Source organism: Bos mutus, chromosome 11 (genome assembly GCF_027580195.1).
Source record: "Bos mutus isolate GX-2022 chromosome 11, NWIPB_WYAK_1.1, whole genome shotgun sequence".
In the NCBI taxonomy this organism is placed as follows: domain Eukaryota; kingdom Metazoa; phylum Chordata; class Mammalia; order Artiodactyla; family Bovidae; genus Bos; species Bos mutus.
Window position 1 is genome coordinate 96206938 of NC_091627.1, and position 20016 is coordinate 96226953.

General features: G+C 48.0%; 1 protein-coding gene across 7 annotated transcripts in view; it reads right to left on the reverse strand.

Moving 5' to 3' along the window:
• Positions 1 to 13532: 13532 nt before the first annotated feature.
• The window catches only part of DCTN1 (dynactin subunit 1), a 30024-nt gene continuing 23540 nt past the window's right edge, over positions 13533 to 20016 (reverse strand). For 4 of the 7 annotated variants that reach the window (XM_070379833.1, XM_070379828.1, XM_070379830.1 and 1 more), the window contains 13 exons: positions 19861 to 19923; positions 19601 to 19750; positions 19275 to 19436; positions 19056 to 19187; positions 18723 to 18848; positions 18352 to 18494; positions 17913 to 18079; positions 15949 to 15963; positions 15622 to 15755; positions 15335 to 15527; positions 15030 to 15109; positions 14413 to 14502; positions 13533 to 14012 (listed from right to left, as the gene is read on the reverse strand). In XM_070379833.1, the coding sequence (XP_070235934.1) occupies positions 13875 to 14012; positions 14413 to 14502; positions 15030 to 15109; positions 15335 to 15527; positions 15622 to 15755; positions 15949 to 15963; positions 17913 to 18079; positions 18352 to 18494; positions 18723 to 18848; positions 19056 to 19187; positions 19275 to 19436; positions 19601 to 19750; positions 19861 to 19923 (1593 nt within the window). In that variant the 3' untranslated portion in view covers positions 13533 to 13874. The remainder of the gene's footprint in view (positions 14013 to 14412; positions 14503 to 15029; positions 15110 to 15334; positions 15528 to 15621; positions 15756 to 15948; positions 15964 to 17912; positions 18080 to 18351; positions 18495 to 18722; positions 18849 to 19055; positions 19188 to 19274; positions 19437 to 19600; positions 19751 to 19860; positions 19924 to 20016) is intronic. The other 3 variants (XM_070379829.1, XM_070379831.1, XM_070379835.1) reach the window with 1 other exon arrangement.

Genomic DNA, 20016 nt, shown 5'->3' on the forward strand with positions numbered 1-20016 from the left:
TACATCTGATGTTGTAGGCATTTCTTTCCTTCTCGAAATCCCTTCTTTTGGGGTGATTTTGTTTTCTTGTTTGTTTTGGTAAATTTGGGGGATTTCTCAGTCATTGGCTATGGGAATCATCATCTTTGCTAAATAATGCCGTGGTGTTTTCTAGAGGGGCTTTAGCAGTGTGCTATAGTCTAACTAGATTTTTTTAAAATTTATTTATCTACTTATTTTTGGTGGTGCTGGGTCTTTGCTGCTGCGTGGGCTTTTCTCTAGTGTCAGCGAGCAGGGGCTCCTCTCTAGCTGTGGTACGTACCCTTCTTATTGCACTGGCTCCGCTTGTTGCAGAGCACAGGATCTAGGGTGCACAGGCTTTAGTGGTTATGGCACACAGGTTTAGTTGCTCTGTGGCACGTGGGATTGTCCTGGACCAGGGATCAAACCCATGTCGCCTGTATTGGCAGGCAGATTCTTCACCACTGAGCCACCAGGGAAGCCCTAACTAAATTATTTAAAGACAAGAGTTGGTAGACCAAGGATGCTCTGGGTCTTAGTTCGCCCCACAAATTTTCTCCTCTCTTCTGTGAGCTTGCATCCTACTGGCTTAAGTGAACCCCACCACCATCACCACTCTCTCCTGCAACACAAACCAGCTGAGAACTTTAAAGACTTATCCTCCGAAAGCCTCATTTTTGTATTTTATTCCCTGTTCCAAAATCAACAGTGGCTTCACAGGAAAGTCAATAAAGTCTAAACTTCTTGGATTCACACCCAAGACCTTCCCTTGCCTGGCTTCCTCCTTTTTCTCAAGACTTATGTCTCTCCACTCCCAAAGGAAATGACTTGAATCCATCCAAGTGAACTCACACTGCTGGTGGGAGTGTAAACTGATACAGCCACTCTGCAAAAACAATGTGGTAAGGTTTAATAAAGATGAAAATACATACACTAAATGACCAAGCAGTTTCACTTGTGTATGTGTGTGCCAGGGCACATGAACGAGGATATTTACATAGCATCATTTGTAGGTGGTCCAAATGGAAGCAACCCAAATGTCTATCAAGAGTAGAATGCATACGTTCCAGCCTCTGCACCCTTCTTCACTCTGTCTCCCCAATGATCTTAGGTCAATGCACAGGTTTCATTTTCAGACATATCTTCATCTAAAACAGGAGCCCAGGGACTTCCTTGGTGATCCTGTGGTTAAGAATCTGCCTGCCAGTGCAAGGGGCACAGGTTCGATCCCTGCTCCAGGAAGATCCCACATGTCCTGAGGAGCCACAACCAAGTTGTAGCCATTAGCCACAACTACTGAGCCCACATTCTAGAGCCTGTGTTCCCCAACAAGAGATTCCACCACAATGAGAAGCCCGTGCACCACAGCTAGAGAGTAGCCCCTGTCCACTGCAACTAGGGAAAGACCAAGCACAGCAACGAAGACCCAGAGCAGCCAAAAATATAAATAATCTTTTTTTTTCAACAAAAAGGAGCCAAATTACTTACGTTCCAAAATAAAAACTTGGGATTTTTTTCCATTGAAAACTGGATTTCCAATATCGTAGTGTTAATATGTAGAAAAATTCTAACAAGTTGTGGTCATGTTTTATCATTATGTTAATCTAAGTGCTCCTTTTCCTCTTAAAATTAACTTTTAAAAGTGTATATACATTAAATGAAAAAATGAAGTATAATCTACAAAAGTATTGAATCTATGTTGTACACTTGAAATTAACATAGTACTGTAAATGGACTATAGTTCAATAAGTAAATAAATAAAATAGCATACATATAAAAATAATAAAATAAAAGTTATATGAAGTAAAATCCATTCTCTTTTGGGATTCAGTTGTATAAGTGTTAACTAATACATACATATCCTTTGCTTTTTATTTTTTCAAGATGGGTTTAAAGTAACTTATCTGGGGCTCTGGAAAACAAAGTTTGACTTCACAACTTAATCGGCCTGTTGAGTTCACAAAAACACAGTTCCACCTATTGGTCCTTCCTCAGCTGTTTAAGTCCTGATTGTCTTCCAGGACAGCCAGTTCTGAGCGGACGCTTTCCACTAAGATTGGAAAGATTTCTCCTGACAAAAGGCCTGAATTTATCTCTGTGGAAAGTTAACAAGATGTTGGTGCAGATGAAGGATCTTTCTAAACCAGCTGTCCCTGGCTGCCAAGTATGAAGGTAACCTAAAACTCCAGAGGAAGGCCTGCCATATCTGAGCTCCCTCGTCTTCTAGAAAGTGTCAAGATGTGATGACTTATGCTTTGAGGGAGAGTGAACACTTGTCCCCTCACTTCTATAATAAAGGCAGGGAACACAACCATTAGTAATCATAGTTTTTGAAGTATTTTAAATGAGCTAAACTAACTGTTTAACCATAAGCCCACCATTCTACTCCACTTGCTCTGACATTAAGCAGGAAAAAAAAGAAATCAAAATTCTCATTATTAGTAAAAAAAAACAACAAACAACTAGAGATCCCAACCTATTTGTAGACCAGCCACTACCTTGCCCATTCCATTCATCCCTTCCCATTCCAGTTGTTTTGACCTTTCTACTTCAGTGGTTGACTTCACAAAAATGAGATGCTAGGCCTCACCAAGATGGTGACCTTGGTAGCCAGCCTCTCTGGATGTGTAGGATTTAGCATCTCCTACAAATCCCCAGGTGATGCTAATGTTGTTGGTCAGGTGACCACACTTGGATATCACTGCTATAAATCTAATTAATAATTCATAGGAAATATGAAAGGTAGGGGAACCTATTAATACCGTGAGGATACATTACAAACAGACTCTGAGAAATAGTTCCTTCAACAAATAAATTATAAGGAAAAAGCGAGCAAGAAAGAATCTAGAGATTAAAATAAACAATAGGCATAAAGAAGAGGGCCAAGATAGCAGCCTAGTCAGAAAACAAGGCTTGTCCTGCACATGAAGTTGGGTGTCAACATCTCCAAGCTTCTCCCAGGCCTCCAATGGTGCCTACAGGCTGGAATTCAGGCAGTCTGCTTAGACTGTTCCCATTCAACTCATCTTAAAAGGAAGGACTATCTATATCAATTCAAATACAAAGTATCAGGGGAGTTCTTTGCTCAGGCACCAGAACAGTATCCTGGCTGAGGAAACAATGACAAGTAACAAATTCCAGGTCTTATTTTGAAATCTAACTCCAGGATGTCACCGTTCATATAGCTTTCATTTGCTTCATAGACCAGGGTGATGTCTTTGATTTTAATATTCCTTTCTAAAAATCACTTCAGGTGGGTAACGCAGGAGGTATCTGAGGTACCTGAGAGCCTTAGGAAATGGCTGCTCATCCCAATTGAATCTGGGCTGCAGGAAGAACGAGATCATTAAGTAATGGGAAGATTATGACCAAAAGAGGACTTGATTCTAAGCTCAGGACTGCAAGGGGCTGGAGTTCTAAGTTTACCCCCAACCCCCTTCTAGGCGTAAAGTCACTACTGTCCCTCCATCCTCCAAGATTGCCATCAGCAATCACGTTGCCCCACCACCCATCCATACCTAACCACAGAAGCAGTGATGCAGGTTTCCCTTTAGGGGGGATTCTCTTGCTCTTGTCATGACACCAGCTCGTCGCTGAGCCATGATTCGGGGAAGCTTTGGCACTGCATCCAGCTCTGTTCCAAACCTGGCACGCCAGCCAGCCAACCAAGTCCAGGTCTGAATGGCACTGGTAGGACATCAAGGACATACCTGAAGAATAAAAATACCCTTGAGAAGTGGGGGAGAGAAAACCCCACCTTCGAGGAAGAAAATGAAGAAAGTTTTGGAGGAGGTACAGAATGCAGATCTAGTAAAAGAAACTTCTCTCTAAAGAATTACCGGCAAGATGTATGGGTTTGGGGATGGTTAGAATCCTTATACTGAGCCAGTGGATATTTTTGAAGACCTTGTCATAGATCTCATCACTGAAATGATTTAAGGAGATGTCAATTGGAAGACAAGGTCAAATGCAAATTGAAGATATCTTGATTTGAAAGGATCCAGGGAAGTTTGCTGAGGTTAGAAGTCTTGCTTACTATGAATGAAGAACTGAAGCTTCTTTTATAATTTTAAATTTCTAAAGTTTCATTGTTTTGTGGACAGCTATAAATAGTGACGATATTTTCTACAGTAAGGTTCTGATATTTAACCATGTAAATGAAAGATGAAGAAAAACAAGATTTTCACGTCTTTGATTTTAGAGTGATATTCGAGATTTTAATTGCCTGCCTTTATATTGCCATATTCAAATACTTACTGGGTTTTAATGACCACACAAAAGCTAAAGTATCTTAGAAACCATGTAGCTCCTTTTGACTATCTGAAGTATTATGTGTTTTTATTCCATTGTAGGCTATACTATAACTGTTCAATATGTGAAAACTAAATGTCACCTTGGACCCTATGATAGCTGAAAATGCATTTCATGTATTCTTATTTCTAGACAACAGTAATCTAACAGATTATTAAGGACAGTGAGTTAATTTGTGGTTCTTTTAAGTAAAAGATGATTTGTAAGAATGTTTATCTGCTTCAAAAGATAACTTGTTTTAATACTTTCTTCAGATAGCAAGTGATTTTTTTTTTTAGAAACAAGCTTCACATGAATACTTCAGTGTTGGAAGGTTTATTTAAAAGCTTTGAGACGTATATATACTATCTGTCAAGTTGTAGAAGAACCCATTTTCCCAGATCAGATTAAAGCTTCTAAAATAAATGCTTTCAGTAGTAGCTAGAATGGCATTGCTTAACAAGTTGAGAAAGAATAAGCATTTGGCATAACAAATATTAATATATTTGTTAGTACTTGTTCATTGTGGAAAAGTGTTATTGACTAAAAGCAAATATAGCTACAGAAACCACTTGCTCAATTTCCTGTAGTTCAGGATACAAAGATTTTGTGTATAATATTACACTTATTACACTCTATATTACACTCTATAATATTACACTTAAGAATTGATACTGCATTTCAAAGGATCAATGGACGTTATTATTTGTGAAACTGAACATTTTATGTGCTGCTTATAAACATTATCTATAAATCAGTACTTGGGAAAGTTGTACTTTCTTAACCTATGAATACCAGGAATAAAATATGAAAAATTAAACAGAACAAATTACCCTGGGAGCACAAATCTTTGAAAAGTTGGAAATACCTCCCTCCTCCAGGATGAAAATTGCTGGGCAACCTTTTCCTTAGCTTCCCCACTGCGTGCACGCTGATCTATGCCATCCCTTTTGTTGTTGTGCAGCCGTCATTAATGAGATGGAAATAGCGGGCCATGCATTCCATACGCACAGCAGACTCTGAAGAGCTCAGCAAAGCGGGGAGAAATGACCTCTAATATGTATAAAATTCTCCACCTTTCAAATTCCTCAACTTATTTCAGAGTCATCTCATGACCCTCCTATTTAGCAATTTCAGGGGACAAAAAACTTGCCACGTCCTTCTCCATTAAGCCAATTCTCTGAAAATGGATAGACAGACAGATTGGCCTCAGTGTTTAAAAATAATTTTGACAGGAATATGGATAGAGAGGCTTCCCTGTGGCTCAGCTGGTAAAGAATCCGTCTGCAATGCGGGAGACCTGGGTTCCATCCCTGGGTTCGACCCCTGGGTTGGGAAGATCCCCTGGAGAAGGGAACGGATATCCACTCCAGTATTCTTGCCTGGAGAAGTCCATGGACTGCATAGTCCATAGGATCACAAAGAGTTGGACACAACTGAGCAACTTTCACTTTCACTTGGGGATAGACAGGGCTGTCTCTCCGGGTCACAGTTCTACACTCTTCCTCGCTGCACGCAGTGCTGACTGCAGCGCCATCACTCTCTTGCACGTTTGCATGCCTCTTTCTGTGATAAAAGGCTTGTGCCTGTGGCACTTCTACCATTCCATTCGTTCTGAAAGTGGAACATCTTTGGCCAATTTGGTATGGCTTGAATGAAGAAAGCTCCAAGGGCTCTTCTAAGTTATCTTCTAGGGAAGTGTTTCTTACAACCATCCAGTTGCTGCATTTGAAGAAAAGCTTTACTTGGTATTTGTCCCATATTTAATCTAAAGTCAGAGGATTTAGAATTTTGAAACTGACCTGTGGAGCAGAGGTTGAAAGCATTTAACTCTTGTTCAATACCCAGGCTCTCCTACTGCCTGAGTGTCTACCTGGTCCATTTCCATAAACATTTTTTTTAACCCTTTCAAATCTTCGGTATAAATTTATTACCTCTACCATCATTTGAAAAGTTGGAAAATCACCCCTTCAGCTATTTGACAGGCTTCCCAAAGTGAAGGATTTTATATCCATCACCTAGAGCAACTCAGAAGCAAGTTGCTCTCCCATCACTTTCCTTTCTTTCCTTTCTTCACTCCCCAGTCCTTCCACATACAATGCTGGGAGGAGAGTACTCCCTCTCAGGTGCCGGGCACTATCTACTTGGCACATTACTGGGTAATTTGAGGCAGAAACAAGAGGATATAATTTCTTTCCTCAGGGCACATTTGGATGCTGTTATAGACTGAAAGTTTGTGCCCCCCAAAATTCATTTATTGAAATCTAATTCCCAATGTGATGGTATTTTACCAAGTAAAGCTTTGAGAGGTAACTAGGTCAGAAAGGTGGAGCCCTTGTGAATGGGATTAATACCCTTACATAAAAGGCCAGTTATTGTTGTTGTTCAGATGCTCAGTCTGACTGTTTGCGACCCCATGGACTGTGGCACACCAGGCTTCCCTGTCCTTCACTATCTCCTGGAGTTGGTGCAGATTCATGTTCACTGAGGTGGTGATACTTTCTATCTCATCCTCTGCTGCCCCCCTCTCCTTTTGCCTTCAATCTTTCCCTTCATCAGGGTCTTTTCCAATGAGTCGGCTCTTCACATCAGGTGGCCAGAGTATTGGAGCTTCAGCTTCAGCATCAGTACTTCCAGTGAATATTCAGGGTTGAGTTCCTTTATGATTGACTGGTTTGATCTCCTTGCAGTCAAATGGACTCTCTAGAGTCTTCTTCAGTACCAAAATTTGAAAACATCAATCCTTTGGCACTCAGCCTTATTTATGGTCCAACTCTCACATCTGTACATGACTACTATAAAAACCATTGCTTTGACTATACGGACCTTTGTCAAAAAAGTAATGCCTGTGCTTTTAATATGCTGTCTAGGTCTGCCATAGCTTTTCTTCCAAGGAGCAAGCCTCTTTTAATTTCATGGCTGCAGTCACCACCTGCAGTGATTTTGGAGCCCAAGAAAAAAGGTCAGAGAACTAGCTTACTCTCTTTCTGCCATGTGAGAATACAAAGTCAGCCACGTGTAACCAAAAGGCCACTCTCTCCAGAACCTGACCATGCTAGCACCCTGATCTCAGACTTCCAGCCTCCAGCACTGAGAAATCAATCTTGGTTGTTGATAAGCACCCCAGTTTGTGGTATTTTGTTATAGCAGTCCAAGCTAATACAGATGCTTACACTCTGAATGAAAGAAATCCTTATATTTAGTTTCAAAACATATTCTCTCTCCTTGACTTCCATCTTCAATCTCTTCCTAACACCCCTGGGTCTTTTTCTGTTTTTCCATTGTACTCCCCCTCTGGCAACTCTATTCTTGCAAAGCCGTGGCAGGACATCTTTAAATTAATGTTTTACATAGAAAACACTAAAAGGAAAATCTCTACCATCACTAGTGACTAAGTATTGAGAACCTACGATCTCAGTCCTCCTCCATGTTACATTCTTTGTATTCTGGGATGATAACATTCGATATATTTGAATTGTTGACATATTGAAAATAAAGTTTAAGATATATTCATATACATATGTGTTATATTAGTATGATAATAGCAATTTAGAATATGGAACTCAAGAGACAACTATTATATATATATATAGTTATATATAAATAGTATAGTATATACTATTTATATAATATGAAAATGAAAGTCACTCAATTGTGTCCAACTCTGTGACCCCATGGAATTCTCCAGGCCAGAATACTGGAGTGGGTAGACTTTCCCTTCCCCAGGGGATCTTCCCAACCCAGGGATCAAACCCAGGTCTCCCACATTGCAGGTGGATTCTTTACCAGCTGAGCCACAAGGGAAGCCCAAGAATATACTAGAGTGGGTAGCCTATCTTTTCTCCAGTGGATCTTCCATACTCAGGAATTGAACCAGGGTCACCTGAATTGCAGGCAGATTCTTCACCTACTGAGCTATCAGGGAAACCCATTTATATAATATATATACAGTCTATTATCCTTTTCTTGAAACTTATCCAAATACACATACTATAAAACAAAACATTTATTAAGACAATCAGGGAAATCTGAACACTGGATATTTGATGACATTTTTTTTTAGGTGCAATACTGGTATTGTAGTTCTTCTTAAGTATCTTGTAGGGATACTAAAATACTTTTGGATGAAATGATAAACTGTCTGGGATTTGCTTCAAAATAATCTGGGGGCAGAGGTGAGTGAAGAGCCTCATAGAGGAAAGAGGATCACTACACTCTACTTCTTTTCATCTGTATGCTAAAATTTCCCACAATAAAAAGTAAGACATCACAGAGAGACAGACATAAATCTACTCAGACACCAGTTACTTGAGTGAGATGAGTCCAGGTCTCACTCCCAAACTCCCCGGCCTTCTGCAGAGAAATGGAGGCCAAACGTCCCAGGCCCCAGTTCTGAGCACCTCAGCAACAGGGGCCGTCTGCCCTTGGGAGGGGCACTGCCGGTTTCAGCTGGCTCGTGTGGCAGAGATGAAGGAAGCCGGAGTGAATGGACATGCGTCCCTGCACACAGAGGAGGACGGCAGCACGGAGGTTAACGTCCTGGGGTGCAGGAGAGGCCACTCACCCTCAGATGCCGTGTCCTCTCAGTGTTCCAGGCCTGCTGGATGGGGTTCAAGGAATTCAGTGCCGTGAAGCTTCCCTAGGGACGTGCCTGGTGCGGCAGCGCTCAGGCTCTGGGCTCACTCAGCCTCAAGGCTGAGGAGGGCAGCGCTGGCTCTGGAGCCTGGCCTACTCTCTGTGATTAGCCAGCAGAGACTCGGCTCTCTGTACTGCCTCCACTCCCGCTTCTCACTGCAGGATAGCACAGAAGATGGGAACGAAGAAGGCAAATTCAAACTGAGGTGAGGTAGGAGTACCACAAACATTTAATGCTTCCCCAGCCTTGGCTAAGAGTAGGATGGTAGAAAGAGGATGGCAATCACTCATAGAAACAAGCCAAAAACTGGGGCCCTGGGGACCACCTGGCCTTTGGAATCCAAAACATGATTATTTGTGTCACAAGTATATGTCTTGGGAACGTGGCTGCTTATATTTCATTTCCTTTTCATTTACTCAATATCAGCCTTCCCCAGTATCACTTCTTATTGAATACCTGGGTCAAACATGTTATTTCATTTAATCTTTCCCCAAAGACTACCTGAAGAAAAAAACACCACCTGAGGAAGGTGCTATCAGCCTCATATTATAGATACAGAAATTGAGGCTGAAAAGTTAAGCAACTTCCCTGAGTTCATATAGCTTATAAGTGCAAGAGCTGGGACACAAGCCTTATATAACTTCATTATGTTGTCTCTACCTCGGGGAAGGTAATGTTGACCCTGGAAATCTGCCCAAGGTCCCCCAAAAGAGAGGGGCTCCTACGAGATAAAATTGAGACTGTATTCTATCACAACTCTAGGCAGTTCTAGGTTTAGATGGATCAAAGGAGGCTGTTCCCATGCTCTGCACCATCCTTGGTACACCGAGTGCCTCACAAAGCCTCCCTACCCACCGTCACATCCTATCCCAGGTCCCAGAAATCCCTTGGGATCCATGAGCAGCTCCCATTGTCATCTGCAGACAACCATGCTTGCGTCTGCCAGTCCCCTGGCCGCCCGACTTGAACCTCTGAGTATGGGACACAGCAGTGCACACAAACTGCCCTCCCCTTTCTCACCACCACAAACCAGTTTCTTTTCCTTCTCTTCCATCAGTAGAGGGAGCTCTGGCCAGCTCAGCAGGCATCTCAGAATCAGATGCCACTTTCTTTCTGAACTCAAGCCCATTTGACCTTGGCCACCGGAAACTATCAGCACTCTCTCTCTCTGCCTTGGCCCTGTGACACCTCCTCTGTGGCCTCTTGTCCAGCGGGTGACCCCGGTCCTCTGCTGTGGGTTAACTCTCAGAACCGCCCAGGGCTCCACCCTCCTCCTGCCCTGGCCTCTCTCCTCAGGTGATTTGCAGCTTCACCTGATCCCCGGGCCTCTAGCTGCTTACTCTGCCTTGATCAAGTCCTGTTGGCCAGCGCCCTTCTGTTCGCCTTGCCACTTCGGGACCTGCATTTGATGCCATGCTGCAGGGCATGGGATCTGGCTTTTCTGGTGGTCAACTAACACAATCCCAGCAAGTGATGGGGAGCAAACACCCAATGGGGCAAACCTGGAGCAACGAAGGACAGGAGACAGAACAGAGAGGAGGCTAAGCTAGCTCTCCCCCTCCCCATCAGCCCAAACAAAGTGTTTCTGCATCATCTATCCAGAGACCACACACAGACAAGAGGCCAGCTGTGTATTGCTGAAGCAGTGGCCCACTCGTTAAAACACGCCTCGAGCTTTCTTCGCCTTCCCTGCCTAGCCTTCCTCAACCACTGCTTAAGGTTGTAGATGTAGTGGTAGATCTAGTGGATCTACCAATAAAGCACCAGCGCACCAGCTCTGCCTCAGGTTCAGTGTTCTAAGTAACCTGAATTAAAACAATACACCTCATCCCAATCATGCCTTCAGCCACCGCTGACACACTCCCACCTCATTCCCCAAACTGCACTGCAATCCAGACTTCTCTGCTGAGCTCTAGACCCAGCTGGATCCAACCACAATGGACATCTCTACTAGGACACTCTCACAGGCACCTCACTCATTTCTAAAATGAACCGCATGCTCCTTCACGAACATGTGCCCATCTCCTGTGTTTTGGGGGAGGCAGAGATGAAAGACACTTTCAAAGAACTCTCAGTCTGGCTACAGGGGGAGACAGATGGGCTAACTCACAATTAGTATGAAAGAGAAGCTTACTGGCATAAAGGAATGCCGAAGGATGGTGTACTAAAAAAGAGGAGGAGGCCTGCTGGGTGCCACCCGTGCATGCATTAACTCAGCCTTCACCACAGCCCTGTTATTGTTATTTCTATTTTGCAGTTGAGAAGGCAGACCAAGAGATGAGAAATCTTGACAATGTCACAAAGAAACTAAATCCAAGCACACCTGAGAAAAAAAAAGGTTCTGGGTTTTTGCTGCTCCAGAAGAGGAGCACCTACGAGGTCACTGGGATTGGTGTTTTCCTAAGGTATCAAAGCCAGAACTGTCTTAATAAATGCCCAGGATGTCAGCTAAGATGGGGTGGGGTGGGGGCAGAGAGGTGGGAAGAAAGGAGGTAGCTGGCATTCTGGGCAGTGGGAAGAGGCCTGAGCAATCACAGGGTGGCGAAGCAACTGCAGGGGGCACTAATGCTAGACCCCAAGGCACGAGAGGCTGGAGAGGCGGGCAGGCCCAAAGCACGGGTGGCGCCATTCCAGTGAACTTAAAGTTTAACCTCTAGACACTTGGAGGAACCATTTCAGGATTGAAACAGAGAATGACATGGCCCAGGGTGTATTTTGGAAAGGTGTCCCTCGGGCATCTATGAGAAGGCAGTGGAGGTGGGAAAACCATTTTCAAGACTGCTGAAATACCGGAGCAAGAACTTACACACCCAGTTAGCTGTAAAGGGGCTGGGGAAAAGTGAACAGATTTGAGAGACAGTGATGAAGGAAAGACTGAACTGAGTAACTAAATTAGCTCAGGAGGGTGGAAAAGACCTCAGACACCCTGGTGTGTGCCTTGTTGTACACAGGACACGGAGATGATTTCCATTTTAGACAGGTACACACAGGTGACCGAATGAATGTGTGGCATTCTGAGAGCAGTGACAGTGAGAAACCGCCTCCAAGGGAAAAGGACAGAATGAAAAAGACCTGCCCTCTTCTTGTGCCCCCAGGAGTTGCCTAGTCTTGGCCCTTGGAATCTTAACCACCCAGGGGAAGGCAGGTCAGCCAATTAGGTAGACAGGACAGGAACACAATCCAATCCCAGGGGAAAAGAGTGTGGTCTGCAATTTCCTCAGCACTAGAGCAGCTCAGTGTGAAGAGGTGAGGTAAAAACTTCGTGGTATCAAAACACAAAGCCACCCTTTTCAACCACTTCTAGAAGAATTAAAAAACCCTAAGGTATCCCTTGTATATAAAGAATTATACTCGATGCATCTCGAATGGTATCAGCTATGTGTAATCGTTGACAGTACTGAGGAAAGTCACACAAATCACTTTCTCTTGAACCCAGTTTAAAGAAACTAAGGTACAGAGCAGGCATCAAACACCGTATTCCACTGACCTTCCCAGAGGGTGCGCCCCTGGGGACCTGCCCACCTGGAGCACCCCCGTCCCGTCTGATCCTTTCCCACAAGGCAGAGGATGTGACACAGCTGGAGCTGCTCCTGAGCACCAAGGGCGGCTCCATCCATCTGGATCAGAGACCTCTGGCAGCCTGGGCAGGATGTCTCCAAGGAGGGAATAGAGTGGGAGGGAATTCCCTGGCAGTCCAACAGCTAGGGGGCTGTGCTCCCACTACAGGGAGTGCAGGTGTGCAGCACAGCCAAAAAAAAAAAAAAAGAGTATCAAGAAACTGAGCTAAACTGGGGCTAGGCTCTAAAACGCCGAGGCACTGCTCACTGGCCTAATGGGCCCCAAATCTGAGCCAGAGCCCATGTGTGCTAAGTCTCTTCAGTCCGACTCTGTAAAACCCTACGGACTGTAGCCTGCCAGGCTCCTCTGTCCATGGGGATTCTCCAGGCAAGAACACTGGAGTGGGGAGCCATGCCCTCCTCCAGGGCATCTTCCTGACACAGGGATCAAACCCATGTCTCTTACATCTCCTGCATTGGCATGTGGGTTCTTTACCACTAGCACCACCTAAGCCAAAGCCCAGAAATGTGCGAACTTTTTCAAAGGAACTCCCCAGGTGATCTTAATTTGTAGTGGGCCTTGGGAGCAGCTTTAGTAATGTCTATCCTTTCTTACCAGTCTATGACTTTGGTCTTCCGTTGCTTAGTAAATATTCCCTCTGAGAGGCCTCAGATCTTACAGGGAGACTGCCAGCGCCTCAGAAAGTTGGCTGGAGTGGCAATCATACCATTAGCCAAGCTCCAAACACTGCTGGCCTGAAGAGCAGTGAAAGATCCAGAGAACAGAGGCAGGGCTTCAGAGATGACAACACTCCCCACCCTCCTAACTCCATTAAATGAACTCAGGAGCCAAGCCCTTGGTTGAGCCCTTTCCCCCTGCTCAGAGAAACTTAACTGCACACAAATTTGAGGGACAGAGCATTCCACTGGTCACGAAAGAGGGAGATCTTCAAATTTGGCACAGCCAGAGCCTTCTCAGCATCCCTTCTCCTCCACTCCTGCTGAGTCAAGTGGCCCAATTCCCACTCCCAACATCACACAGACAACACTGAAGCAGAAGTGGCTTTAATCAAGGAGTGAAGTCCTCAGTTGGAGAGACCTCATTCAACCTTTGGTTGTGGGCTCTCAACCTACCTACCCGCTAGAGCCCCTGAAGCTCCTCAGGAAGAAGGGAGCAAATGAACAGCGAACTCTGGCAGAGGCCAGGGAAGGGAAACAGGGGAACCCAGGTCAAGGGGCCAGGGCAGGGCGCTGAAGGTGGGCATGGAGCCGAGTGGGGCAGGAACAGCTTACACACGCAGTTCTCCCGGGGGGCTGCCCAGTGGCTAGGCATCAGGAGGAGCAGCTCCAGGAGGGCTGCGGGCAGGAGCGGGCAGTGAGGGAAGAAGCATTTAGGAGATGAGGCGGTCGTGGAGCTGGTGCAGCTGCTCCTGGGTGAGCACCAGCCGGTGTCGCTGCCCGAGGCCAGCCGCGCACGAGAAGGTCACTTTGCCCATGTACACAGTGTCGTCCTGCTGCTCTTCCTTGGCCTGGGAATCGGGAAGGGACAGAGGCCGCCAGGTCAGGGGCTCACCTGAGCTGTGTGCCACTGACAAGGTCCCAGAGCACCGAGACCCTGGGAGACGGGGGCTTTGAGGCTCCTAGACGACAATGACCACACTTTCCAAATCAGAATTGAGGCACACAGCCTGACAAGGGAGTTTTGAGTCTCTCCTGGTGTCAGAATCACAGACGATGTTTAACTGCTAAAATATTCGAATTTCGGAAAGCACTGCAAGCACTGTTAAGTGACTTGCAAGTTAAGACTTGGCCAGATGACTCAAGGTCGTTGGACCTGAGACCCCCAGAAGCCTCTTCAAATTCTGGAGGAGAGGGCAAGGCCTCATCTGAGCCTTCACTGCCCACCCCCCCCCCCATGCTCCCTCTTACCCTGAGGAAGGCTGATGAAGGGAAGGTGGCAAAGTCAGTGGGGACCGTGGCTCCAGGGCGCTGAGATACAGTCTCCTTAAGGACCTCATCCTGGCAGATAGGGGGACAGGAGTCATTTAGGGGACCCTCCACAGGTTAGCCCAGTATCTCCCTGGCTTCACAGGAATACTAATACCAAGGACACGGACCCGGTTCTCTTTTATCACCATACCTTTGCTCTCAACTCCAATCCCATCCCTACCCAACATCCTTACTTTATAGATACTTAACCTTCAGGGTTCATCTCAGATTCTGTAACTTCTGGGAAGCCATTCTCAACCATTCTACTCTGTGGTGATCTCAGCTCTGACAGAGAGCTGCGCTACACTGAAGATGATGCTAGCTCACCCCAATTTGTGGTAGGAATCTCTTTTCTATTGAGGGAATCTGTTTGGGAGTGAGCTCCCAAGGCAGGAACCCCGTCTTCCCTCCCACCTCCTTTGCAACGTGTCACCTAGTTCAGGGCTGGACCCCTAGCAACCCTGGGGGTCCTGGTGGAAATGGCCATGCTAGGACCTCCAGCACAGAATGCTCTGAAGTGCGCACTCCTGGGTGAGGAAAAGCAGGTCTAAACTAACCTTGAGCTTCTCAATGGTGTCACTTAGGGACTTGAGCTGAGCCACCTGCTCCAGGAGCTGGGCCGACGGGCTCTTGGCAGCTGTGGGGAGAGAAGGCTAGTGAGGCCTGCCAAGGCGCAGGCAGGCAGCTTGACTAGTGACCCTTCATCCAGTCCAGCTTCCTGCCTCAAGCAAACTGAACACTGAGACCAAAGAACAGGGCTAGGAAGAGCCTCTCTGGTATGGGAAGTGCCTAGGCAGGGACTGCATCCCTGAGGCAAGGGGAGGGGCTGTGGTTTTCATCTCAGGAGTGGGTAGGTCCGTACCAGGGTTGGAGCGAGTGATGTCCACTACGTGCGTGCATGCGCTCAACTGATTCAACGTCTCCAGCAGCTGGTTGGTCTTACGATACAGCGCTCCAGCAGCAAGCTCGCTGCCAGGGCCCTCGTGGGGTGGGAGAGAGAGTTTGGCCACGTGCAGAGGGGGCAGGGCTGCTAAGGATGCCTTCATCTGGGCTCCCTGTGAGCGAAGTGGGAAGAAGAGTGGTGGTAAGAAGTGCCGGACAGCCCTACCGTCTATCAGCGGCGAGGTACCCTCTCTGTGACCTCCTCACCTTGAGGGTGCTGTTCTCGTGCTGGAGCTGGGAGATGTGCAGCCTCATGGCAGAGATCTGCTGAAGCAGCAGTGGTGAGTCCTTCACCAGCCCGGGGCCTGGCACAGACCCCGGAGCCTGTCCAGGGGCACCTCCTACGGGGACCACAACAAATGTCATGAGCCCCAGGTGGGAAGGGTTGAAGGTGGGTTCCATTCCTACCCATCCCCCTTCCTTATCCGCTGCTACCTCCAGTCTTGATTGCTCCCAAGGGGGCGGTCTCGCCCTGCTCCCCCAGCCCCAATTCCCACCAACCCTGTTAACCCCCCCAGCAGGTTGGCTCTCTACCTCGCTGTTGTTCTTCTGCGCTCAGGACAGCCCATGGGGGAGCAGGAAAAGAGGAGAGAGGAATTAGATGGTATGGTGGTGAGGGGGACACACCAGAAGAATCCTGGTCACGCAGGAAGACATTTTTCCTCATCACCATACCTTCTCTAACAAAATCCTGTCTTTGCGATCGGGGAAAGAGGAAATACGTGTGAAAGAAAGATAGAAAAGGGCAGTCAGGCCACGATACAAGCTGCAACACGTGAGGAAGATGGCAGCGGCAGTGTGCGTTGGAGCAAACACTTGAGGCACGAGGCTGTTCCTGCCTCCCCGCCCTACATTCCATCTCCCAGAAGGGCAGACGGACCGCTCCTGAGACCCTGACACGTCTGCACCCTTAGTCCTCCCCACCGGCAGAACTTAACTGAGCATGAAGACACGTACCCATTTCTTCAGGTTCCCCATTGCGCTAAGACAAAAGTCACCCTTTTTTGGGGCAAAGTTCCAGAAATTAAAAACCGGTCTTTGGGGCTTCCCTGGTGGCTCAGTGACAAAGAATCCACCTGCCAATGCAGGAGACACGGGTTTGATCCCTGGTCCGGGAAGATCCCACATGCTGCAGAGCAGCTAAGCCTGTGAGCCACAACAACTGGTCTGTGCTCTGGAGCCTGCGAAATGCAACTACTGAGCCCATGTGTTGCAACCACTGAAGCCCTTGTGCCCTAGAGCCCAGGCTGCACAACAGAAGCCACTGCAGTGAGAAGCCTGTGCACTGTGACGCAAAGAAGCTCCCACTCACTAGAGAGAGTCTGTGCAGCGACGAAGACCCAGCACAGCTGAAAATTAAGTCAGTAAAATTATTAAAAAAAAAAAAAAGAACCAGTATGTGTTTAAAGAGCCTATGCTAGGATGCCCTTGGTGGTCCAGTGGTTGAGAATCCGCCTTCCAATGCAGGAAACGCATGTTTAATTCCTTGTCAAAGAACAGAGATCCCGCATGCTGCAAGGCTACTGAACCTACACATCGCAACTAGAGGAGCCTGTCCCTGCACAAGACCCAGTGCAACTGAAAAAGAAAAAAAAAAAAAAAGCCTATGCTAAAACAACACAATATGGTAATTCTGTCCCCTCCCAAGGAACACGGAAGCATCTGACTCACAGGAGTCTAAAGACAAGAAGATACTTGGTCACCTTCCAGAGTCAAGCAGCACCAGTGATGGGGGCTTTGACGAGGACAAGACCCTAGGTGAGGCCAACTGACAAGACAAGCACAGAGGGGAGTTCTAGAGATCCTGCAGGTTTAATTCCACTTCAAGGAGTTTGTCTTCTGGAGGTGAGAAAGGGAAGTAAGAAACTAGAGAGTGAACAAAAAACATACTACATGGTAGATGAGAATCAAGATAGCAGTGGCCACCTCCTTGTCAGGAAACTGGGGAGACGAGGCCTGGAAGCCAGAAAAACTCCAGGTAAGGAGCCCTGACCACACTATGAGAGCAGGCAAAGGTCAGAACATAAGCCCCAAGTGGAACTGGGAGAATTCAGCACTGGAAGAGAGGACCACACTATAGGGTGAAGTGACGTGAACGCTGGAGAAATGCAGTGCCCCCGCAGAGCACCAGGCACCACTGGATCCCACAGCAGATGCCCTGGTCTGCTGCAGGCTGATGACCTCCTGGAATACAGGGTGGGGACAGAAAGGCCAGACGGCAGACCCAGGAGGGAGAGCTACTGGAATTCTGAGTTTCACTGACATCTTGGTGAGGCCCCACTGCCCCACCTTGGCCAAAGGAACTCTGCACACATCTTCAGAAGAACTAAAAACTTGGTGAAAGTTGCTACAGAGTGAAACCGGGCAAGCATGTTCCTGGCTGAACATCCAGCTGTGGGTGGTGGGGCGCGGGGGAGAAAAGTCAAACGGAGACCAAGGACAGGAGTGGGGACATTCAATCTCCTCTGGGCTGGTGCTGCCTGCTCCATGGCACTCACCCCCAGCAATGCCAGAGACCAGGGTGGCAATACCCGAGGGAGGGGGCCCCCGGAGCCCCTCAATCGTGCGCTTGGACTGGCTGTTCAATCGCTGCTTTAACTCTGCCTTCTCTGCCTCCAGCTGGTCGATGTCAGCCTGAAGTGCATCCATGGTCTCCTCAAACTCTCTGTGAAAGAGAACCTGGGCTTGGGCAGTGTCCCCTCCCCAACGGCCCCGCCCCCCTTTCTCTGTCCCGACAGGTTCTGAGGGCAGCCCTGCTGGCCAGGAGCCAGGGGCAGAAGAGGCTCAGATTGGGGTGAGACAGTGGTGCTGTCAGCTGGGAAGGAGATGGCCTCTGTCCCCCTGGGGAGGCTCACTCCCAGAGGGCCTGGGTTAGGAGGCAGGGAGCTGCTCGCAGGAGGGAGCGTGGAGTGAACAGGGGCCGGGGAGGTGCCTGACTTCTCCTTCTTCCGCAGCAGCGTTTGGGTCTCCTCCAGCCGAGTCTGGACTTTCTCAATGCGCTCATCTGCATCCTTGGCAGCACTGTCCAGCTTCTTCTCCAGGAGGCTCAGCCGCACATTGGCCTCACTGAGCTCTTCCCCCTGGACGAGGATGGAGCGTGTCCAGTCTTACACTTCCCATGACCGCCCCTAACCCAAGACCTGGGACAGACCATGAGATAGCAAGCTCCCACAAGAACGCCCACTGATCACAGGTGCCACTGCTTCCCCTCAGTCCTCAACCCCTCTCAGTCACAATAAACACTCACTGCCTCCCTGTGCCCCTGCTATTTCCTGGCCTTTCAGATCCTGAGCCTCCCCTATTCTCACCTTGATCTTCAGTGACTTCTTCAGCTCTTTAATAACTGTCTCTCGATCCTCAAGCTTCAAACCCAGGCCTTCAGCATCCGTGATCTCTGCACGAAGAGCCGCAGCCCGCAGCTCAACTGGGGGAGGCTAAGGGGCAGAGTGAGGGGCAGAGGGCAGGGTTATCAAGGCTCTCCTTTCAGAGGGATCCAGTCAAACAGAAAATCTTCCTCCTTGCCTTTTAAGCAAGAGGAAGGTGCTCCCCAAATTCCTGCCTCCCAGCCCTCCCACAGTGAGCAGCAGCTCCCAAGTCCTGCTCCTCCTGGCTCCTGCAGTTCCCTCCAAGGAACGACCCACCTTGCTAGGGGGCCGCTCGGCATCGTACTCTCCCTCCTGCATGGCTGTGGCCAACTTGTTCATAGTGCTGATGAGGAGACTGCATGACTGGCGCAGACACTCATAGGGGTTGCTGGAGGGGGTCCCGTAGATCTGCAGGTGTCAACAGCAGTAGTGAAAACCCCACACTGGCCACCTGACTCTCCCATCACCACCTTCTGCCCAGCCAAGCCAGCTCACCTGCTCGCTTGCTTTGAAAGCCAGCTCCTCCAGGGCAGCCACAGGCAGTCCCTCGTTCTCTGCCAGTGGGGCAATGAGCTGGGCAGCAGCTGCTGCCACCTCCTGCAGCACCGCCACCACCCACGTCAAGTGTTTTCTGCAGTCGAGGAGTGTGTCAGATACCTGTGCAATGGGCCAGAGTCAGGAGCCCACTCTGGGCTCAACGCCACAGCGCCCAGCTACCTCAGAACCATTCCTGTCCCCCGACCAGATCTAGATCGCAACATGCTGCGCCCCTCCTGGTTCTGCTCACAGTTTCCTTCCCGTCCCCCTTCACAGCCCTAAACCTGTGGTCCAAAAGCCAGTGCAGCCGGGATCCCAGGCGCATCCGTCCCTGGCATCCGCCGCCGGATCTTCTTGCAGAACTGGCGGGTATCACTGCACGAAGTTTCCAGGTCCCGTAGCAGGAGGGCAATATCTGAAGCCTCCTGCCCACCCTACTCGGAACAGGAGACAGACGGGAAGCCAAGTCAGAATTAGGGCTGGGGGCAAGAAGGTGGGGACTCTGAAGGAAGAGGAACTCCAACAGATCTGGTTGCGCTCTCACCTGCAAGAAGGCCCGTAGCCGTCCCACCTCCACACTCATGCAGTCCAGGGCACTCTGGGTAAACTGTGAAGACAGAAGCAGGTGGCTGTCAGCCTCCAACGGGGCCCTTCTGCCCCATTAACGTCTCTAAAGAAGTCTCCCTCCTTGGCTGACCCC